The 22,518-nt window shown below is 40.8% G+C and overlaps 2 protein-coding genes across 2 annotated transcripts; both read right to left on the bottom strand.

Annotated features, from left to right (window-relative positions):
* Positions 1-128: 128 nt before the first annotated feature.
* On the bottom strand, positions 129-17,326 carry LOC126396093 (AP-4 complex accessory subunit RUSC2). The gene is made up of 10 exons (XM_050053932.1): positions 17,225-17,326; positions 10,886-12,287; positions 9,009-9,303; positions 7,878-8,885; positions 5,550-5,626; positions 5,237-5,411; positions 5,042-5,147; positions 4,888-4,934; positions 3,348-4,023; positions 129-3,214 (listed from the first exon to the last, which is right to left on the bottom strand). The coding sequence occupies exons 2-10, from the start codon at positions 12,230-12,232 to the stop codon at positions 3,103-3,105; spliced, it is 3,843 nt and encodes a 1,280-aa protein (XP_049909889.1). The 5' UTR covers positions 12,233-12,287; positions 17,225-17,326; the 3' UTR covers positions 129-3,102.
* A 2,940-nt stretch (positions 17,327-20,266) lies between these two features.
* Positions 20,267-22,135, bottom strand: LOC126395689 (liver-expressed antimicrobial peptide 2). Its single transcript, XM_050053339.1, has 3 exons — positions 21,960-22,135; positions 21,690-21,829; positions 20,267-20,862 (listed from the first exon to the last, which is right to left on the bottom strand). Exons 1-3 carry the CDS (start codon positions 22,023-22,025, stop codon positions 20,829-20,831), a joined length of 240 nt encoding a protein of 79 aa, XP_049909296.1. The 5' UTR covers positions 22,026-22,135; the 3' UTR covers positions 20,267-20,828.
* Between the last annotated feature and the right edge of the window lie 383 nt (positions 22,136-22,518).

Genomic DNA, 22,518 nt, shown 5'->3' with positions numbered 1-22,518 from the left:
ACAGACTTTGATTGTCACTGGGCATCAGAGGAAGCATTCAGAGGTTAAGAAAATGATGCTGGGTGAAATAATTACACAGACCTCACATTATTGCAGTACAATAAAAATTCTGTATCAACACATCTCCTTTTGTTCCTCCCTCCAATCTAACCACCAGTCTATCAAAATGTAGGCCTACCTGACACACATTGAAATACCTGAAACAGCCACAAGATGGCTTATATTTGTGCAACTGAACAAACCTCACTGGAAGACATATCACTGCATATACCAAACAACTCTACACATTTCAAAGTTCATCGCCAGAAAAATTCCAAAACCCGACTCTACAGCTATAAAAACATTAAGTTAAGAGATCTAGTACTGAAGCACCTACTGTATGTTTGTTACCTCATGCACCTACAGAAAACCATGCTGGGGATTTGCTCAAGAAAGCCGATTACTGCAAACAAAACATCACCGAGAATCCACAAGGCTGGTGTAGTGTCATATTTGGCACTAGTAAGAGTGGACTGCTTCTATTTTTCCACCTACAGATGAAGGTACAGCTATGGAGAGAATGACAGTGAAATATGAGAAATGAACAAGTTTTGCACCAGGAGAATGTCCAACAGTCTAAAGCAGGTCAATATTCACATTTTATGATTGATATTCGCCTACAGGAAATATAGAGGAACGTTATTCCAGAGTGCAATTGCAAATGGAGGAAGTGGCCCTCATTCATCAAGAGCTCAGGATTTACTGTGGAGATGACTCAGCCTCTTCTGATCGCATTCAAGCTTTATCTCACAACTAATATGACCACACATTACAAAAGTACACTGATGAAACAACAACCAAGGGACATTTTAAGATCAGAAGGCAGTAACACCAGGAGCCTGTTGCACCAGCTGTTCGAAAGTTCAGACTACACCCATTTATAACATAGTTTAAGTGTTTATTTAATGTGGTTTAAGTGTTAATTTATGTCTCACTAAATTAAAATATGTTGCACCTCAAAATCTAGTTCTTACATACAGAGTTACTGCAATATTTATGGCGCGTTCCAGGCAACCTGTAACTCGTGTTTTTACAACCTTCTACCCGTGAAAGTGCACTGGAACGGCAGTCAAACCCGTAACTTACCACCCGTGAACTCGTACCGGATCGATGTACTCCCAGTTACGCTTTCTGACGTCACACAGCCCTCTAAACCAATTACCTTACTCCTCCAAACAACAGGCAGCCCCATGGATGTGGTGTTGATGCAGGTGATACACGGTGAGAAATAGACATAAAATAACCCTAATGTTAACGCATTATTGGCAGCTGGTTTCCAGTGCAAGAATAAATCAATACAAAATACGTTTCCAAACACACAGATAACGTAAAATAAAAAGTATAATAGCATCTGTGACCTTATGCGCCGTTTCTCCTCCTCCGTTTTGCTCAAATGAGGAAGGAACTGGCACCTTTGGTGACAGAAGTGATCATAAACAAACATAAACCCCACACGGTCCGCCATGTTGCTTTGAGACTTTGGTGTGACTTGCCTGGAACGCTATGAATTCATGAATCATGACTTGAAGTGGTGACTTACGGGCTCAGAAACTTGCCTGGAACGCAGCATTAGACCCAGTAACTTCCAGGTGTTATTGTAGCGTTAGCTAACGCAACCAACTGAGAAAGCTAACGTTAGCTTGCGAGCATATGATCTGTTTAGGTTAAAATGTCAAAGATAATATGAAATATGGTTGAAATATCTGAAAGCTGTTTAATAATGACGTCATCTGGGAAGATTTTAAATGACATTTAAACAGAATACCTTAACATAACAAAAAGTTATGCCATAGAAATGGAATATGTAAAACTAGATTAGCATTAGCATTATATTTTCCCCTCATTATAAACTATCTAAATATTATATTTAACACAAACTCTATACACTTATTTCTCCATGTACAGATATATAAAATAGAATTGGGCCCTCCTAACATCTACAATGAATGGCAGTTAGATATAATATTAGATTGAATGTTAAAATTGTTATTTGTGGCAGTTATGCTAGTTTGTGATGCTACAGCAACTTTCTGTTTACAGAGTTGATTGGACAGCCGTTGTCCTTGTACACATTGAAGTTTTACAAATTAGTTTAAATGATGCAACCTTATTTATTTAGAAACTAGCTGATCCTAAGAACCTCAAAAGGAATCACAAAACTAACGGCTGATTTACGGAGGGGCACCTGACACTTTTAATGAGTGTCGCTTGACAGAAATGACCTATTTTTGACGGAAAAGTTTCCACTAATGTCGTGTACCTGGAGGATTTTGTTATGTCACACATACTCATATTTTGTCCTGCAGTTTTATTAGGTAGTCACATTGCGTCACATTTATTCACCCTGTAGCTCCCTTGTTTGGTTCAATGGACGCACTGACCACCTCCTTTTCTTGCACTCTTGTTTTCTCCTCAGTAGAAGTGAGTTTGAAATCTCTGCCTTGGGCACCCAGTGGCTTAGTGGGTAGAGCAGGCGTCCCATATCTGAAGGCAATGTCTTTGCTGCAGCAGCCACTGGTTTGCTGCATGTCATCCTCTGTCTCTTTCCCTCTTTCACGCTTAAACTGTCCTATCCAATAAAGGCAAGAAGCCAAAAATAATCTTTAAAAAATAAATCTCTTCCATTTCAATTAACTAAAAAATACAAAAGGAAACAAAGCAGGACAAATATAGATACAAAACAAACAGCTGTCAGAAGAATCTATTTCCAGATTGGGATGACACAAGCCGGCTGGAGGACAGTGTCTGGTTACCACGGAGACAGCTGAAACCTTCCACCAAAGCATAAATTCCAAATGCCACACGGCTCTTTAATTTCTGTCGAGCAACACTCCTCAAAAGTGTCAAGCACCCTGCCATCAATTAGGCTTTAGTAACGGATTTATGAATAGCTGGTGCAACACAAAGCGTGATGAATGCGGGCCATTGCCAAGCAGTTAATCCTGTATTTTATGTGCTTTCTGATCAGTTCAGCACTGTGTGTTTATTATCATGCAGTTAAGACTTTTTGTTTTTACAGTAAATGAGCTCCACTCAGTCCTCCACCCACAGAGGGTTCAGTTTTCAGCAGTCCTTGTTAGTATGCGCTCCTCTGAGCTTCATCGCCCTGATGGATTGAGCCAACAGTCCGAGTTGCGATCTGTCAAAATGCAGCCACTGTGATGGTCGCCTGTACCTACGAAAGCAATGATATAGAGGTATTGGTATAGAGTAGGGAGATACAAGGTCAGTCTTTGATGGATCTAGATCCCAAATCAGCCAAAGAGTAGTGAAATCAAACAATAAAATCTGTACTTGCTGGTTCTTACCTTTTGGTTTGTGCTCCAATGTGACTCTGAGATACTGTCTCTGTCCTGGTGGGCGTATCAGCTGCTCCAAACAGTTTGGCCCAGCGCAGCCCACCCTGACATGGACTCTCAGCCTGGACACAAGTGGACGCAGTTGGGGTCTCATTGTCTTTCTCTCCCTTCCTCTCTTCTTGCCTGCTGTCCATACTTATTTGAGACCAAGTATCTCCATAATTATGGCTACAGTCCTCCCCTTCAACCACACCATCCATAAGGTCAGGCTCTGTCGGCCACCACTCTGGAATAGGAGCTAACAATGGACTCCTGTTCGTCTGCATCCCTCCGCAATCCTGCTTGACGCAGTTCTGAGAAGTGGGAGACTCTTGGTGATGCAGACCTGTGTGGTGTGAAATCTTAGTTTGCTGACTGCTGTGGCTGCTGTCTGCCTTTTTGTCTGCTTGCAGTAGTGGCCAGCTGGTCACTAGGAGGGCTGAGCACGGCGGAGGTGGAGAAACACCCTCTTCCTCCGAACACAGCTGTCTGTTACGTAACAGTCGAGGCTCCAGGAGCAAGTTGAGGTCGAAGGGCAACACGGAGAGCGGCTGCAGCAGAAGTAGCAGCTCCTGAAACAAGGGCTGACACTGACCCAGTGACATGGACAGGAAGCCCCAAGAATGGTAGTATGTTATCACCACATCTGTGGAGACAGTAACGAGTGTGAACACATACACTGTACAGATCCAAAACATATGCAATAACTTGTTGGTTAAAGGTGCTGCAGGCCGACATCACATTCAGAGCATTATCATAGCAGCCATTTATTATGGACAGATATAGTGGTGTAATGGTGTCCTGAGCAGAGAAGGAAGTCACACTCCTTCTGTGTGTGTTGTGATCTGAGCTTCTTTGCTACATGTGTATGTTATACCCTTTTCCACTACCACTTTTGGCTGCGCCGAGTCAAGCCATGCTGCACAGATCTGTTTTTCCATTATCAGTTCAGATAACGCCATGCCAGAGATGGACCAAAAGCCTGCTCGCCCTAAAGCGGGTAGCGGTGACATCTCGCCCGCAACAGCCACCTCCCGATGACCCCCCCTCTTGAAACAAGCCATGTGTGTTGCAAAACTTTACTCACTTCTCTCTCCAGGAGGTCAGAGAGACAGGCGTTTGTAAAAATCTCTGTGTGTTGTGTAGAAAGGAATCATGTGATCTATCAGCTGACACCCTTCCATCAATCAGCTGCTCTAGCAGTCGATTAGTTGTCGGAGATCAGCTGATGTAGGTGGGATGTGAGCTGAGCTTGAAATGGTGTCCTGTCTGAACTAACGCTATGCTCAGTTTTTGCTGAGATGATTTGCTAATTAGCACTAGCATTAGACAAACCAATATTTTGACCCTGTAAAGGAGCATGAATATTTGTCCTTAAGTTCATGACAGTCCATTCAATAGATCTTGAGGTACTTGAGTATAGAACAAAGTGAGCGACCAACTGACTGACTCAAACTGCAATTTGGCGTTTTGCCATGTTGCTAGTACAATAAATTGACTGTATGCTCACCTTTTTGACTCTGAAGGTGACTGAGCCAGAATTCCAAAGCTCTCAAGCTGAAAAAGAGCAAATAACCAACAAAAGGTAAATTACTATACAGTACGGGCAGAACTTTTATAAGCATTCTTTATCATCATAAACATGATCAAAGGTAATCCTTTACTTCAGCAGGCCCATGATGAAGGCTCTCAGTCTCATGCAGTGGTTGGTGAGCTGCGGACACTGTCTGATTTTGGAGACGAGGCTATAAAGGACCCTGGTGGATGGACCTGTTGTAGACAGAGAACAAAAAGAGTTAATTAAAGAGCCCACAACAAAGCCCATGCATTCATGACACAATCACTCCAGTTACATTTACCAATCCTAGTAGAGACCTCCACCACACTCCAGGAGTGGTTGCGACGCTGCCCTATAATGAAATCCAGCTTGTGATCCCGTAGACCATCCTCTAAAATATTCTGGATCGCTGGACACAAATGTTCCAGCACCAGACCGGCGATCGTGGGGCTGCGGGAGCTGTTACCCAGACGCATCTGTGGCAGAAGGAAAAGAAATGTGATACAGTGTATTTCCTGCTGTTATTTGACTCCAGAATGTAAATAATTTCAGTCTGGCACTTTTCCATTGTGACACATCTTTCAAGCTGCTCAGCTCAGCTGCCAAACACATACCTTTTCTTCAGGGTCTCTGCTGCTGCCAAAATGAGCCATGATCAAATCCACCGCCCTGCTCACAGACCTCAGCAAGCCTACAGAGGAAAGAGGTTGGACCAGTTGTAATTAATGCTTCATGCATTGTTTGGGCACGTATAAAACACTGATGTTTTCATATATACAATACATGTTACATTGTAAATCCCATCTTAAGTCATTTTAGTGCTTTATTTAAAAAAAAACACAGAATCTGCTTGTGTGTTGGTATAATTCTAACTAACCTGTTTCCTGTACAGTAGTGATGGGTGGACTTATTATTTATGCATGTAAACACACTGAACCTTTCCAAACTTTGAGCTTACTTTAAGTTACAGTATATGCCATTCGACAGCTGGTGCTGTCCACCTCACAAAACTTCTGTTCAATGCATTCCCATTAATAAAGATAAAATATTAATCTTAATGCACTGATTCAGCATCCCACTTGTATGTCGGTAGGTTATGTAAACAGAAGGATGTTACTGAAATGACACTGACCAACAATGTGTCGTTCTGTGTGGGGCAAGTAGCAGAGGTCCCAGTTATTCATGTGGTGTCGGAATAAAAATTAGTTCCCTTGTTGTACACTGCTCAAAATAATTAAGGGAACACTTAAATCACACATCAGATCTTGATTAACGTATTCTTCAAGTTTAAACTTGTTACTGATGTACATTGTGAGCACAGGTCCCACTAGAGGACGTTGGGCCCTCATGCCACCCTCATGGAGCCTGTTTCTGACAGTGTGGTCAGAAACATGCTCACCAGTAGCCTGCTGGAGGTCATTTTGTAGGGCTCTGGCAGTGCTCCTCCTGTTCCTCCTCTCACAAAGGAGCAGATAACAGTCCTGCTGCTGTGTTGACGCCCTCTACGGCCCTGTCAGCTCTCCACATGTAACAGCCGGTCTCCTAGTGTCTCCTCCATGCCCTTGAGAGTGTGCTGGGAGACACAGCAAACCCTCTTGTGACAGCACATGTGGAGGAGCTGGACTACCTGTGCAACCTGATTGGGCTGCAGGTACCACCTCATGCTACCAGTAGTGACAAGGACACAAGCAGAAGACAAAACTAGAGAAGAATCAGTCAGGAAGGATGAGGAGAGAGCAACTGTCTGTGGCCACCACATGTAAAATGGACAGATTGATATCCCTTAAGTTTAACTGACTTGGTGTTAGACTGTGACAATAAAGTGTTCCCTTAAATTTTTTGAGCAGTGTAAATACCTTGCTGTTTGAACTCGAGTCCTACTCAATTGCTTCTTGTTAAGTCATCATAGCAGGCAGCGTAAACAGTACCCTGCGATAACAGCAAGTGGGCAAGTGGGAAATGTCTGGGATTCATGAGCGCTAGAAGGTTCGTCAGGCTGACCCGGTACAAACCAGACACTAAAAAGATCTGTTCCTAAAGATCAGATTGTTTATTTTTGCCTATCCTCACAGTACAAATTGTGTCTTGATTTCATTATTCTGTTGCAGTGATTTCTCTTCTTATGTCTGTCTTGTCATTTATGGAAAATTCTTTAAACATTTGCGTTGGAAACAGGCTGAACAGATGTTACTGCACTGTCAGATGTTTTACTTGTCTTAGACTCAATGATGAACAGACTCAGAGATAAGACTTTCACCTCACTAACTGGGTCAGTGCATAGAAATATGAGAGATTTCTTTCAGGGTTCATTATCATATTGCCAGAATGTAAATGTGAAAGTGAGCTGAAGATGAAAGAGTCCATTTTAGCAGCAGTTCTCATTGACTTGCCTCCCCCTGCCTTTCTTTCTTCATCTCACACCGACTAGCCTCTGCAAATGTCACGGTAAATTCTTTATGCATGTTGATGCTGCCTGCAGTGCTGCACCTCACTGACTGTACACCACAGTGTCTCCACTGATTATCCATCACAAAAGGCTTATATCTATACTATCAAATTTGCAGCCAGTGGCCCGTATGGTAAAACAAAATGATTAGGTGTGTTGTAAATCATTAGCACTGTTTCTACTGCATCACTCTCCTTCTTGGAGCTCGCAGTCGCACACACATAGGCTACAGAGCAGAAGGCTCAGCCAATCCCGTACAGGGAGAGTTAAAAATAGGTCATGTTTGAGAGGAAGCCCCTTCGGGGTATTGAAGGCACTGCTGCAGCACAGAGAGTTTGTATTGCTGCTCTCAACAGCTTAGCTCTGGATAGACAATCCAATCAAGGAGGAATCCTGTCATTATTGTGACTGGGTCATGTTTTTTTACTCCATTCAGATTTCAGTGTGTATACAGTATTTAACATGTTTTACACACAGTAATATTCATTGTCCTCACCTCTCCTCTGAAGATGGCTGATAGACATAGACTCATAAGACGTATCTGGTGAGAGGCAGAACTCTGTGGGTGGCTTGTCACTCAGTATCAGAGATTCACTGTGTTGACTCTGACTCGGCTTCCCACTGAGCCCTGCAGACTCCTGGATTTGCAGCCCAGAAGCAGCCAATGAAAGCAGAGAACTCAAAGATGAGAGAGGAGCTACGGAGGACAGGGCAGCTGTGAAACTACCATGAAAAAAGCCAGAGTCAGCTGCAGGTGCAGCTTGGTACTGAGGGAGCTTTTTTTCTGGTTGTACAGTAGTGGGAGGAGACAGGGACACCTGCAGGTTTGGGTGATTGGTGTCAGTGGTTAGGAGTAAAGTGGGGGGTGTATGAGAGAATACTGGAGGGTAGGGGGTGTGGGACTTCTTGGGAGTTTTGGGCTCACTGTTGGCATGACCCTGCGCAGGGGTGAAGTTAATAAGGTCCTGGTAGGTGGGAATTTTAACAAGGTTGGACTGATTTGGAGCTGAAATCAGATTTGAAAATGTGTTAGTCAGAGTTTTGCCTGAGTAGGGGCTTGTTTTATCTTGCTCCTGAGCCAGTCTGGGCTTTGGGCTGATGTGCATTGGATCCAGTCTGCTTTTTGATACACAGGGACTTGGACGTCCGTGGCCTCTGCTGGACTGGCTCCATGCGCGTCTGCGGCTGAAGCACTCTGGACTCGGCGTGCAGGTGGAGCAGGTGTCCGAGCTCGAAGGAGCCTCCAGGAAGATGGGGCAGTGATTGCCCATTGGTGATGGCTGAAGATTAGAAAAGCACTGACTGCTTTTGCCCTTGAATTTGAGGCCTGGTTGGGAGCTACCAGACTTGTTGCTCTTCTGATTCATGTACTGTTCCAGAAGACAGCCCAGGTGCTGGGTCTGGGGTTTGCATGCGGGGACCAGAAGGAAGGGCTGGATGGGCAGCGAGGTTGGTCTTTGGGCCTTACTGTAGCGCACCACTGCATTTTCCAATGAGCACGCTCCTGAGATAACGGTAGAGGATAAGGAAAATGAAGGAAAAGATGTTAAATTCACTTTCATTTTTTCTGTTATTGTATCTTTAAAACACCGACAAATAAACAAACAACTCTTATCCATTGCTTTACCCTTCTCAGTAGCATCAGTATCACAGTGCTCCTGGTGCAGAATCACAGATGGCTGTGTGGATGCAGCGCTTGTGCCTTGGCATTTGCTGCTATGTGGGCTACACTGGCTGGGGCATAGCGAACAGGGCGTGTGGGAGAGGTTTTGGATGCTGTCTGTATGTTTCTTCCTGCAGAGGGCTTGCTCAGTGGAGGTGGAGGCAACTTGGTAATCATAGGTCTGAAACTGAGAGCATTCAAACCCGGCGCTGTACTGAGCAGAAGAGAACCTTTTTTCCTTTTGTTGGTCCTCTTTCTCCTGGTGGAGATGCAGAAAAGACAGAGCTGCTTAAACAACCAAATCACGTGCATTTTTACACAAGATGCTGAAAGCACTGTCTAATAACGGTGTTTATACTGTAACTGGTGGCTGCAATCATTTACTAATTCTTTATACATCTGTTTTAAGTCATGTGGTAAATCATTAATTAATACTTTCTCAAACTATCAATTGATTTTTATTATTTTTCATTCCTCCCTTACTATTTACACCCAGTTGTTTTGGGGGTTTCTTTTGTATTTATCTGGAATAGGTGCATTATTATTATTATTGTTATTAGCTTTTTAAAAATTTTTGCCCCTTACACACACACAATCATGCACATAAACACACACACACACACCACATTTAACAAATTTACCTAAATTTGACTGTAACTGCGAGATAATAATAATTGACTTATTATTATTTCATTCTTTTGTTGTTGTTGTTGTTGTTTGTTATGCTATACATATTTTCTATGTCTGTCCTTGAGTATTTTCTCCTGTTCCTATCATTGTTGTACCTGTTTTACGCATTCTTTTTTTGTACCAATAATAAATTAAATTAAATTAAATCTCCCTTAATGATGACCCATCAAGTCAGCAGTAGTAACTGTCGTTCATCAAAATGTTCAAGCTATTAAATCTGCAGAGAAGCCTTATAAGTCTCTACTAAATGGATCTTGGACTGGGTGCTCTGCAGCTGTTTCCTCTAAAACTTTAGTGGTCAAACAGTCCATTAGAGATCTATTTCATTAACTTAAGAGCAAGCTAAAAACACAAAGCAAGACCCGTGCTGAGCATGGAGAAACACGAGTCAAAAGATTTTTTACCCAGGTGCTCTAATAAATGGCTTATTATTATCTTTACATTGTAAGTATGTGATTTATTGACTATCAAAGGTATACTATGCAGGATTTTCCAGTTACTGTTTGTAAACACACTCATCAGCAAAAGTGAAAGTTAAGGCCAACCCAAGGTTAAATATCATTCGGTGATTTGCCTCGTTCACCTGTGTGGGGTACACGCCCATAAACATCCAAAATACAGAAAACATAGGTAGAGCAGAGTCTCTGTAGACATATACACCACCACACACTGCTAGTGGGTCATAAGTGATGATTGAGAGGGATTAATTCTGTATCAGTGCACTGTTTTTTTAGGGTAATCATGCATAGTATATCTTTAATAAAACATAAAATGTAGGAGAAAGTGGTACTGAGATGTTCAAAGCCTGTAGGAATGGTTATGTTCCCTCTTCAGGCTACGATACAGTGCCTTTGTTGTGCCATTGTTCATGAGCTAAGGCAAAAAGCCTTATTTCAGATTTGTGACTATGCATTTTTCAGATTATCTTATATGGTTTTAAATAGTTTATATTGCTCGGGAAGTAAGAGAATTTTATTAACCTAAATGTTGGAGAGACATAGTTTTCATTGGACAGCAATAACCCTATTTTTTTTAAACCCTTACGCATTATGATTCTGCATTTTTCCCTATCAAAGTGATTTTTAATATCCTAGCTGGCCTAAATCATTTAATTCAGTACTAAGAGAAGAGTCATTTTTGTGCAACATTACCATCTTGACTTCTTTGTCTTGTCCTTCTTTCTTATGATCAACACTGAGGTGCTCAGACGGAGGGAAGGGGCTACTCCTGCACTGACCCTCAGTGCAGCTGGTGAGGCTGGACCAGGCTGGGCTGGGCGACTGGGAGGACAGGTCACAAGTCACAAGCTTGTAATACTTCTGGTTGGTCCCTATAGCCAGTGTGGCCTGACTCTGGAGACAGGCGGCCAGGTCTGACACCTCCAGCGAGGAGAGACCCGGGGGTAGCGGCTCCAGGGAGTAAAGATTGCAGTTAGAGTCGAGGCCCTGAGGAGACCAGCAGGAGGCTGAGGGTGTCGTGTCAACTTCCTCTTTAGGGGGGGAGTTCACTGTCATGTCATCATGTTGGAGGTCCTCGGCTGGAGTCTGAGGAACAGGTTGCAGGTTGAGGAACACAGATCCCTCAGGTGACTGAGCAGGGTGAACTGCAGGACTGCTGAGGTCATGAGGCGTGGCGGGGTTGTTGCTCCTGTTATAGATAGTGCAGAAGTTAACCAAGACGCCGTCGGAGCTGTTACAGGAAGAGTCGCTCACGTACTCTGTGTGATTGTTGGAGAACAGCTCTGGGGAACATTTGTGTTGGCTGTGGATGCAGCAGGACATGTTATCCTTCAGTCTGTCTGCATCCTGCTCTCCATAAGCCATCACCAGGATGCCAGGTTTGATCACATGACAGCACTGGCATTCAGTCTGCACTGAGTCTGGGTGATGAGGCTGGTTAGAGAGCCACTCTCGGTCACTCTCAGTACCCAACATGGTGCCTTCATGGCCCCATTCACCATCCATGTACCCGTGGGACATTGTATGATTCCTGGAACCATTACTCAGAGGCCAGTTGGAGTTTCCATGCAACACAAAAGATGAGTCCTCATGATATCTGTGTAGATTATCTCCATCACTATCCTCATCTTCCTCATCCTCATCAAGCTCTGTATTGGGGAGAAATGAGTTGTGTGAGCGCAGACTGTCTCTAGCTCCAGAGCTTTCCTTCTTCAGATGGGAACTCGTCTCCTCTGGTGATGAATTGGAGTCGTACCTCCCGCTGCTGTCGCTGCCCCCCTCCTCCTCAGCTCGGTCCTCGTTGAGACTACCGTAGCTGCTGGAAAAATGTCTCCGACCACCTTTGAAGGCATGCTCTCGGTTCAGAGAGTCTTGCTCTGGGAGTGACACAGCTCGGGTCAAGCCCACTGAGTACAGCCGGCCAGGCCTCTTGGCCGAGCTGCACAGGGCCTGGACAGGAAGTTGCCAGGTGGGAAGCTGGACCACAGGGAAGTGGCACGCTATCAGGGTGTCCCCTGAGAGGCTGGACGCTCCAATCATACTGCTGAATCAGGCTGGTGCATGGAAACTGTCCCCATGTTCCTTAAACTAAATCCTGAAATAATAAAATAAAATAAAATCACTTATAAGTACAATGAATCTGCTTTCAGTGTGTTATCCATGGTGCACAAACACATTCACGATCATGCATTGGAATGCATAGAAGAGCAGAATGGCAGATTAAATTAGTGGATATAAAAATATGTGAAACAATCAACTGCCCAATGTTCCTGCACACAGTGTGGTTGTCAAGGGTGATGAAAAATGCACTGAACATGAGTATAATGGTAATTAGAAAATGCATTAAATCAGTCACAAGTATTATGGCTTCTACAACACATTTCCTGAGGCTCATTAGACAAAGCAGTAAAAACTATTCATATCATTACGTTGGATAGAAAATAATTCGATTCTATAAGGGATACTGTAAGGGAAGACTTAAGATGGAAAGACTTCAAGGAACACTTCACCCTCCAAATGATCATTTATATGTCAATGACTCACCCTGTGTTACGTTGAATTTGGGACACAATTAACCATTTGATTTTCTCGTGTACCTCCATGTTGAACAAAAAAATCAAAAATTCAATTGAATTTAAAGGCGGCTGCATCTGCATTAAACTGTAGTAAAATTACATCAAAACATCCGTTTACAACACACAACTCATGGTGTATAGTCCAAGTCTCATTTATCCAGTCATAGTTTTGCCATTAATGGCAGCCCCCCATGACTTAAATTCATCATCATCTCTCTCACTCTCAGATTCTGGAACATTAGCTCTTCTTCATTTGCCAACATTCATGTCATGTCACTATCTTGGCTTCCTCTTCGGAGCCTTTGTGCTCCACTGTCTCGGAGGTTTCCTCTGATCACGGCTACGCCTGGATTGTGGGTCATAGTTGTGCGACTGCCATGGTCCTGCCTGATGCCTCCTACTGCTGCTATTATTATCAGTCATACTTTACTATTATTAGTGTGATTATTATTATTATCACATACATGTACTATTATATATTAATATATACTTATAAGATATATGCTTCCAAAATACTATTATTAAGATATTATGAGTAAAATTACTGTTATTGTAGCTATTGTCAGCAGCACTGTGGTGCAGTGGTTAGCACTGTTGCTAAACGGGAGGGTTCCTAGTTCAAACCCAGGGTGGGGTGCCAGGATGGAGTTGAATTGGTGACTCTAAATTGTCCGTAGGTGTGAATGTGAGCATGAATGGTTTTCTGTCTCTATGTGTCAGCCCTGTGATAGTCTGGCGACCTGTCCAGGGTGTACCCTGCCTCTCACCCAATGTCAGCTGGGATAGGCTCCAGCACAACCGCGACCCCCAACAGGATAAGCGGTTATGGTGGAAAATTAATGATTGAAAGTAACTAACTACCATTTTCTACCATTTTATTTCCCCCGTTAAAGGTTTTTTGGGGGAGTTTTTCCTCATCCCCTGTGAGGGTCCAAAGGACAGAGGGATGTTGTATGCTGTAAAGCCCTCTGAGGCAAACTGTGAGGTGTGATATTGGGCTTTATATATAAAATTGAATTGAACTGAATCAATAATGTTCGCCTTTTCGGATTCTTCGTTCACCTTGGAGGCATGTGAGAAAAACAAAGTTTTCTTCATGAATTTAACATAACATGAGTTATTATCATACAAATCATCATCTGGGGGGTGAAGTGTCCCTTTAAGTGCAGGCCTGGCGCTGTGAGCAAAGGTATCATCATGGACCATCATGGCATTTAAGAGATAATGTTCTCAATGTTGCACAGTTGGACCATGGGGACATGTTTTAATGCTTCATGTAAATGTAATCAGTATAGTTTTTATGCTTGTTGTTGGTGTTTGCATATGAAGTGTTTAGATGTTTATCTCCCTCTGGATCCGCCTCTTTATTTTTGGACTCAATGACCCTCCCAGCTGTAATGCTGTGACAGGCTTAAAGCACCAGGGACCTCATTACAGATTTTAGTGGCTAGTAAAAAAGAAGTGCATCTTTAATTCTGAGGTAAAAGCATCCCTACAGACTAGAAAAAGATAAAAACATGAAACACAACTGCAGGCTACTGCTGTCAGAGTCTGCTTCCTCACTTCACACCACTGGTCCTCCAGTCAAAGCCCTATCGTGCTGTCTGCTTCTGGCCCTCAGCACAGCCTACCCTCCATAATTCAGTCAACCGTTAATAAACTCCTCCTCTCGCTGCCTGGGCCAACCACAGTCTCTCACAGTTACTCAGCTGCTCTGTAACTAGGGCAGCTGCACTGCAGAGATGCTCCGCTGGCACTGCTAAGAGTAAATACATTTTCACATCAGTTTAGTTAATTCAATGTGCTCTACATCCTCATTTAGTGTCTGATTTTACAGACATCTATACACAGGAGGCAGCATGACAGTGATCATTATCCCTCGCTGAAACACAACCACGAGGACTACAGCCAAGTCAAAATAAAAGTAATTACAAAGCACATAAAATATTTAAACACCAGAGTGTGGATGACATTCAACCACAAAATCATTTATTGAAGTTATTAGTAATAATTAATGTTGCTAGGATACAACCACACACACATTTCATGAGATCTGCAGTCTTGTAGTCTTGGTGCTCTGTGGTGAATTTAAACTAGACTGAAAACCATGTTCAGACAATTCAATATTTAAGACGCAACATCCTCAGTCTTCAGACACAGTTCGGGGGCGTCATGTCACACATCAGGCAGCCATCCGTTCGGAGGCGTCACATTGTTGTGCTACTGTCTGGATGCAGCGTGTGTAAACAAACAACATCTGTTGCAGATGACCATGAGGAGGTAATCCTCTTTATCATCAAATCGCAACGATAAACAACATCCTTACCATGGCAACGAATAGGAAATATGCTCAGAGATAGAAACATCAATGTGATGGAAATAAAAAGTGGATGTGGCCTGGCTGTGAACCTTTCTTTAGCGCCCCTATTTTTGTCTACAAAAGCATTTTAGAGGACTTATAATTCTGTCCTTCAACACCAGAGACAGGTTTTTATTATGGCAAACTCAAATACTGCATATATTCCACACAGTCAGACTATTTCTACTCTAGTATTTCCGGGTATAACCTAAATAAATTGCACTATAACAGCAAAAAAACCTAAAACAGCAGATTATTGTTTGGCACCTGGTTAAATAACTGCACAGCAAAGCTCAGGAGGTAGCGCAGGTTGGCCCTAAATCATGGTTAGTGTCTTGTCCTTGAGCAAGAAGCTGAATTTTCAATTGCTCCTAGCGTATCTGTAGGTGTTTGCATGAAACCGATTTTTACTTTGCTCCAAAAAGACATGATAAACGACACCACACATTTCTGTGGAGGAAGTGCTGTGGACAGAATCCTTTTAAATCACTACGTTGACGTTTGATTGTCAAGATTATTGTCTGTGATAATGTGATATGAGGGAATATAACACTGGAGCTTATTTTAAACAGTTCAATAGTTCAATACATCAGGAAAGTAGGCCAAAGTGACTGACTAGTCGTCTGCAGGGGACTAACAATTTCATTGCAAAGCGGATATGTCTCTCCCGAATTATGGCCACTGCTGGAGGAGGTCCCCTAACGTGAAGCTCCGTCCTCTGGGCACTGAGATGGCTGTGATTAACTGATTTCACTGGAAATGTCTGTCAGGTCAAGTCAGTGTCTGCGTGGTTCTGTGAAAGCAAAGAGTCTGAGGTCCACTCTCGTTGTTTTTTGGTTGGACGCAGAATCAGATCGTGATGCTGCTTGTTATCAGTGATGTCTCTGATAATGAGACTTCGTTACAGCTCAGCAAAGTTTCAGTATAAGAACTCAATAATAGTATAACATCTGCGACCTGCATTTAAAGAGTAAAAGATGGATGTAGACAGAGTAAGGTCAAAGATGGGGGCTGACTGCACTGCACTATGTAGCCAGGTACCTAGTCCGGGGACAATTAAAGGAAAAACACGTATGAAAGAGTGTAGAAACATTAATTGCTTTCATGAATCAGGGTCACTGAGTGTTTTGGTGAGTATGATAATGACATAAATCAAGGGCGTAGGTTTCGTTTCAGCACTGAGGGTGTGGGACACATATGAAACAGAGGGTTTAGGGGTCCTTTGTCAAAAAATGAGAGCGTCAAACACTTGTTTTTTTGCATTTTTCTATCAATTTCTGCATTTTCTGCATCAATTTATGGTGTAAATGCCCTTAATTTTTTCAAAATAAAAGTCCTCTGCAACCTTCATGTTTCTACTCAGGTGGGTAAATGCACATTTTTTAAATATTGAGTGAGACATGTCCCCTGCATCTTCCCTGAAATCTACACCTATGATGTAAAACAGTCACCAGATCTTAACACCTATGGAATATTTTGGCACGTGTAAGACAATGCTCTCCAGTTATATAATATAAACTTTCATCTTTAAATCTATTTAGTGATGTCTGTGATTGTCTCCAATGCTATATGCCCTGCTTGTTTTTCTTTCTATCTGCTGTATTCTCACTTGATCTCAGTAAGACTGCCTGATTACAGTAAATAAAGGTTGTTTATATAAATGAAGGGATGTGGTTCATCCCTCTAATACACTTCCACAGACTTGGCAGGGAGCACTCAAGCTGTTCTGGAGGCTTGTGGTGGACCACAAAGACACTTCATGTTGGTTTTGCCTTCAATTTCCTCACCCATCTGCATGTGTGTGTCGGTGTTCATAATGAAAATGAAATATTTAAAGTGGCTGAATTAGGACATGCAGACAATAAGACATGCACACGTGCCAAAAGAGCCACCCATGACAGAAGTAGCATCTCCCTCTCTCAGGAACACACACACTATCACACACACATGCAGACTTAAAGCACAAATAAAGTAGGACAGAAGATCAGAATCAATACAGATGAATTATTGACTTCAAAGTAGACAGAGCTCATGAAAAGACACGCGCTCGTGCACCACCAGCCTGTCTCCTCATCTCCTTTTAATATTATCACCTACTTGATAGGAGTGCTCAGCCAAAGGTGATGTCCATCCTCCTCTTCCAGGTGATTTCAATAGGTTAGATCCAATATCAGACAATTCTTAATAAATATAATATATAGTGCTCGACGCACCTCTGACGTCAAATGTGCTCTGGAAAGCCAATATTAAATATGAAATATAATATTAATATAAAACTAAAGCCTTACATCGGGGTTTTATAACTCTATTGTAGCGTAATGTGAAGCCGGTCCGACATTGAGGTCCGGACAGATACAGCTGTCCCCACGCCGCCGCTTCAGCACCACTCAGCCTGACGGAGATGTGACGTCACGCATGCTTTAACCAATGAAGAGGGAGAAGCGGCTGCCACTCAAAGCATCCAAGACTCCGGGTAGGAAAAGAGTTCATTATAAAGGCCTGTGTTTTTTTTTCTTCTTTTCAAAGTATGATAAAAATAGACATCAGGAGCAGGCTGGTAACCAGTGTTGGCACAGTGACTGGAATTATGATTTTCTATTTTATAATGATGAGACACAAATATGAGATATTAAATCATAATTTTGACATGTAGAAAAAACATAATCATAATTTATAATGCTACCAAATCAAGGGGAGACACTACAGGTAAACAGGATTCTGTCATGTACTGGTTAATTTGGAGATTTTGGGCCATTTTACTTCCATAAGTTGTCCATTGGACTAGTGTAAGGAAAAAGTCCACACAATACACATTCAGGTGTTTGGTTTAAAAAATGAATTTTACAATACATATCTAGGCTTTTGCTCAAAACGAGTTATTTTCCTCATAATTTGGGCCAGTAGCACAAACATATACCATATCCTGAAGGATTTTACTGAGGGGTTTGATTGTGTCATTTATATTTATATAACATTTTATTTTATTTCATTGTATTTCATTTTATTTTATTTTATTCGTTATAGATGTTGACTTTTTTATTTTTTAGTTTGTTTTATTTTATTTTATTTAATTTTATTTGTTATGGATGTTGACTTTTTTATTTTATTTTATTTTATTTGTTATGGATGTTGACTTTTTTATTTTTATTTTATTTTATTTTATTTGTTATGGATGTTGACTTTTTTATTTTTATTTTATTTTATTTGTTATGGATGTTGACGTTTTATTTTTATTTTATTTCATTTTATTTTATTTTGTTTGTTATGGATATTGACTTTTTTAATTTTATCTTATTTCATTTTATTTTATTTGTTATGGATGTTGACGTTTTATTTTTATTTTATTTTATTTTATTTTATTTTGTTTGTTATGGATATTGACTTTTTTAATTTTATCTTATTTCATTTTATTTTATTTGTTATGGATGTTGACTTTTTATTTTATTTTATCTTATTTTGTTTGTTATGGATATTGACTTTTTTAATTTTATCTTATTTCATTTTATTTTATTTGTTATGGATGTTGACTTTTTATTTTATTTTATCTTATTTTGTTTGTTATGGATATTGACTTTTTTAATTTTATCTTATTTCATTTTATTTTATTTGTTATGGATGTTGACTTTTTATTTTATTTTATCTTATTTTGTTTGTTATGGATATTGACTTTTTTAATTTTATCTTATTTCATTTTATTTTATTTGTTATGGATGTTGACTTTTTATTTTATTTTATCTTATTTTGTTTGTTATGGATATTGACTTTTTTAATTTTATCTTATTTCATTTTATTTTATTTGTTATGGATGTTGACTTTTTATTTTATTTTATCTTATTTTGTTTGTTATGAATATTGACTTTTTTATCTTTATTTTATTTTATTTATATATTTATTTATTTGTTTATTTATTATGGAGTAAAGAAAAGAATTTAGATAGATAATGCCACATTTGCATATCTAAATGTACAATTTCAGAATACTTGTAGGCTAAAACAAAATAATTGTCTTAATGTAAGTAATCAAATGCTGAAGTTTCATGGTGATTTCTAGTGGTTAAAAGTTTTACCCTATTCACCTGTAGTGTCTCCCCTTAACATTCGGTCATATTACTTATGAAAGATCCCATTCCTAACTTCTCATCCTTATCATTATCTAAAATAAGCCTCATTTTAGATAACTGTCAACATCAGAAAATAAAATAGTAAGAATCGATCATTGTCAAGAAATAATTTTAGCATGCTTATAGAACTATTCAATGCAAGTGTTTAATCGTGAGACAATGGTGCATTAAGTATATAAAGATTAGTTTGTAAAATACCACAGTCTGTTGGTCCTATCACAAATGTGCTGGTGCCATATTCACCTCACTAAACCTGGCTCAGCTCGCCCTCCAGTGGTTAAAATGATGCATGCATCCTCAAGGGCGGTTGTGCAATATGTGTCATGTGGTAACCTCTATAATATATACTGTCAGTAGCCATAATCCGCATGGTGGTAATGCTGGTCTGTAGGTATCAGAAAAAGAAACCCCCAGTGACACAACACACCAGGTTTGTCTCGTCTTTCATAACATTTGGGTGGTTGCAATAAGGTCTGAGAGTCAACCAACCTCAACATGTAATGCAGAGCATCAAACTCATGTGTGCATGTATTCCAGCATGGTAAGAGAGAGGAGGCTTCACTAAGTCTGCCATGTTTAGGTGCTGGCCTGAGCCACAAGCATCAGCACAGCAGTGGGCAGATATTATATAGGCTACCATCTGTTTACCAAGTCTGATCCGATCAAAGACACACACACACTATGGAAAATTAGCTATATAAATATGGTCAGAAATGTCCTCACAATCCCCAACCATAACCATTGCACGGCCTTTGCCACAGTAACACTGGCCAATTTAATTTTGGTCATTTTTCACACATATGGGAAATGTTTATGCATATTTTTTTTATATTTGTTGGTACTTCATCACAAGAGCTTTTGATGGAAAACAGCAATAAAAATATAATAATTCAAAACATGTCAAAGCAGCAAGGAAAAGCTTGTCCCTTGGTCAGTGAAGAGTTGGGAATCACTGCATCGCCACGTTGTGGTATGTGGTCCTTGGTGATTGAATACAGAAATATTTTATTTGAATTACAAAAAAAAAAAAAAAAAAAAATCCCATTCATTTTTTTTAAAAACAGCCAATATCTTCTTCCATTGCATTAAACGAGAAGGAACAGTGGAAATTTTTTTAATTTGTTCTGAACTTGCTGACAAACAAAATGTGGGCAATACAACCTCTTATAAAAAGTATATTTAAACATCTACATTCTTTACAATATGTACAAATAAATATATAATAACAGCATGAAACAATAAACTCAGAGCATCTCACAAACTTTGCATGAATATTTATATTTTCTTATTAAAACAAGTTACATAGCCTGTCTGATGTGCTGTGTTATAGACAAACTAGATCATAAAAATCAATGTCGCTCTAGATGGAGCCGTTTGATTGTTCATGCAGCATTTACAGCTCTGTTTTGCTGCAGTGCAGTGCCAGATCAGATTACTTTAACTGACTGCCTGATGAAGCGCCAGCAGGTCAAGCCAGGATACCACAGCAGTAATTTCATAATTTTGAGTCGGGTCGCTTTGGTCCATGAGGTGGATGTTTGCTCTGTCACCCTGATGGATTGTTTTGTTTGTGTGTCCTCTTCAGGTGGAGTTCCTGAAGGAGCAGATATTTTTCCTGCAAAGATAAAGAACAGCTTCATTATTTATCTTAGTATGCTTTCTGACTGTCTGTGAACACTATGAAAGGGAACATTAAGTCTGTTTGATATCACAGAATGTCATTTGAAGGAACTTTTCTGGTTTCACATTAATGACAATTCACTTAAAGGAACAGTGTGTCAGATTTTAGGGGGATTTAGTGGCATCTAGTGGTGAGGACTGCAAATTGCAACCAGCTGAAACTTCTCTCAGTTGGAATTCCTTCAATATTAATTGTTCAGGAGGTTTTTATCTGAAGCTGAATTATCCATGGAGCTTTCTTCCTCTACGAAACAAATGGACCAGGTGATTAAAATCACTAATAAGACTGAATAATGCAGTGTCATGTTACAAATCAGTGTTTCTCCTATGCTGTTTGGCATGTCAGGGACAGGCTGTTAGCCCAGCACCTGCTAATGTGTGCACACCTTTTTAACTTAACTTAAGATTGAGACTTTGAGGAGGCTTTTACGAGATGCCTTATTATCCGCAGAGGTCTCTTCCTCTCCAAAACAAATAGACCCACTGATTTAAACCAGTAAAAACACTCAATAAAGCAGTTTTAATGTTAAAAAAATTGTGTTTCTCCAACGCTGTCATCACAGAGGGGCTGCTAACTACAGTGGCTTATTATATTATATTCCATCTCTGCCAATATATCATCCTAAATCCTACACACTGGACCTTTAAGAAATTCAAGTATTAATGGTAGAAGCCTACAGCAGCAGTGGGAATGTTTGAGTTTCTTAAATGTCCCAAATGTCTGATTACAGGCCTCAACAGTTCTAAGAAGCTCTACTGTACCTGCAGTATTGTGTGCCACACTCTAAGTTATCCCTGCAGCTGGCGCCCACAGGCTTCATGCTGTTCCAACGCCACAGGAGTGACCGCTTGGTCCGCAGGATCAAACCATTCCAGTCTTCAGGTACAGGCAGTGAATTGACCTGTGAAGGCAAACATGCAGTAAAATCCTTTAGGAGCTGTGATGAAGTCAAAAGACTTGATGTTCTCTTTTAGCTAAAAATAGATGAAGCAAACTCTCAGGACATGAATAGTTAAAGGTTATGAACTTACCTGAACAGCACAGATCAAACAAAGAAGGACGGAGAGAACAATGATTCTTTCCTGAAGAGTTCCCATGCTGTTTGCAGATCAAACTCAAGACAGAAGCAGCTCTGTAGCACGGCTGGTGTGTTGTTCCATGCCACCTGTATTAAAGGCTGTAGTTGGGTTGGGGAGGAGTTACTCTTTGAAAGATATGAAGGATTGATTCCCTAATATTCCACTTTAATGACTGAGGCTGAGGTTTGGCAGAGAAGCCGATCTCAAGTCAGAGCCAACAATGCAAACATATTTATCAGTTTTATAACGGCAGCTGTAGTCAAAGTTTATCTGCAGGAAGCCAAAGTACACTTTAACCCTGTAATTAAGGACAGCTCCACGTCTGTGATATCTAACTGAAACCTTAACATGTGTCACAGACTGAAAAGTGTATCCATCCACCTCTTTACTTCACCCCTGGAGTCTCCAATTCATCCAAGCTTCATGGTTTGGACTGCGGGAGGCAACTGCATGATGTGAAGTTTGTTTCAAGCAGCAATGGCACTGAAAATACTATATATTGTAGTTAGGT

The sequence above is a fragment of the Epinephelus moara genome, chromosome 9 (genome assembly GCF_006386435.1).
Source record: "Epinephelus moara isolate mb chromosome 9, YSFRI_EMoa_1.0, whole genome shotgun sequence".
NCBI classification, from domain to species: Eukaryota; Metazoa; Chordata; class Actinopteri; order Perciformes; family Serranidae; genus Epinephelus; species Epinephelus moara.
This window is presented reverse-complemented; position numbering and strand designations above follow the sequence as displayed.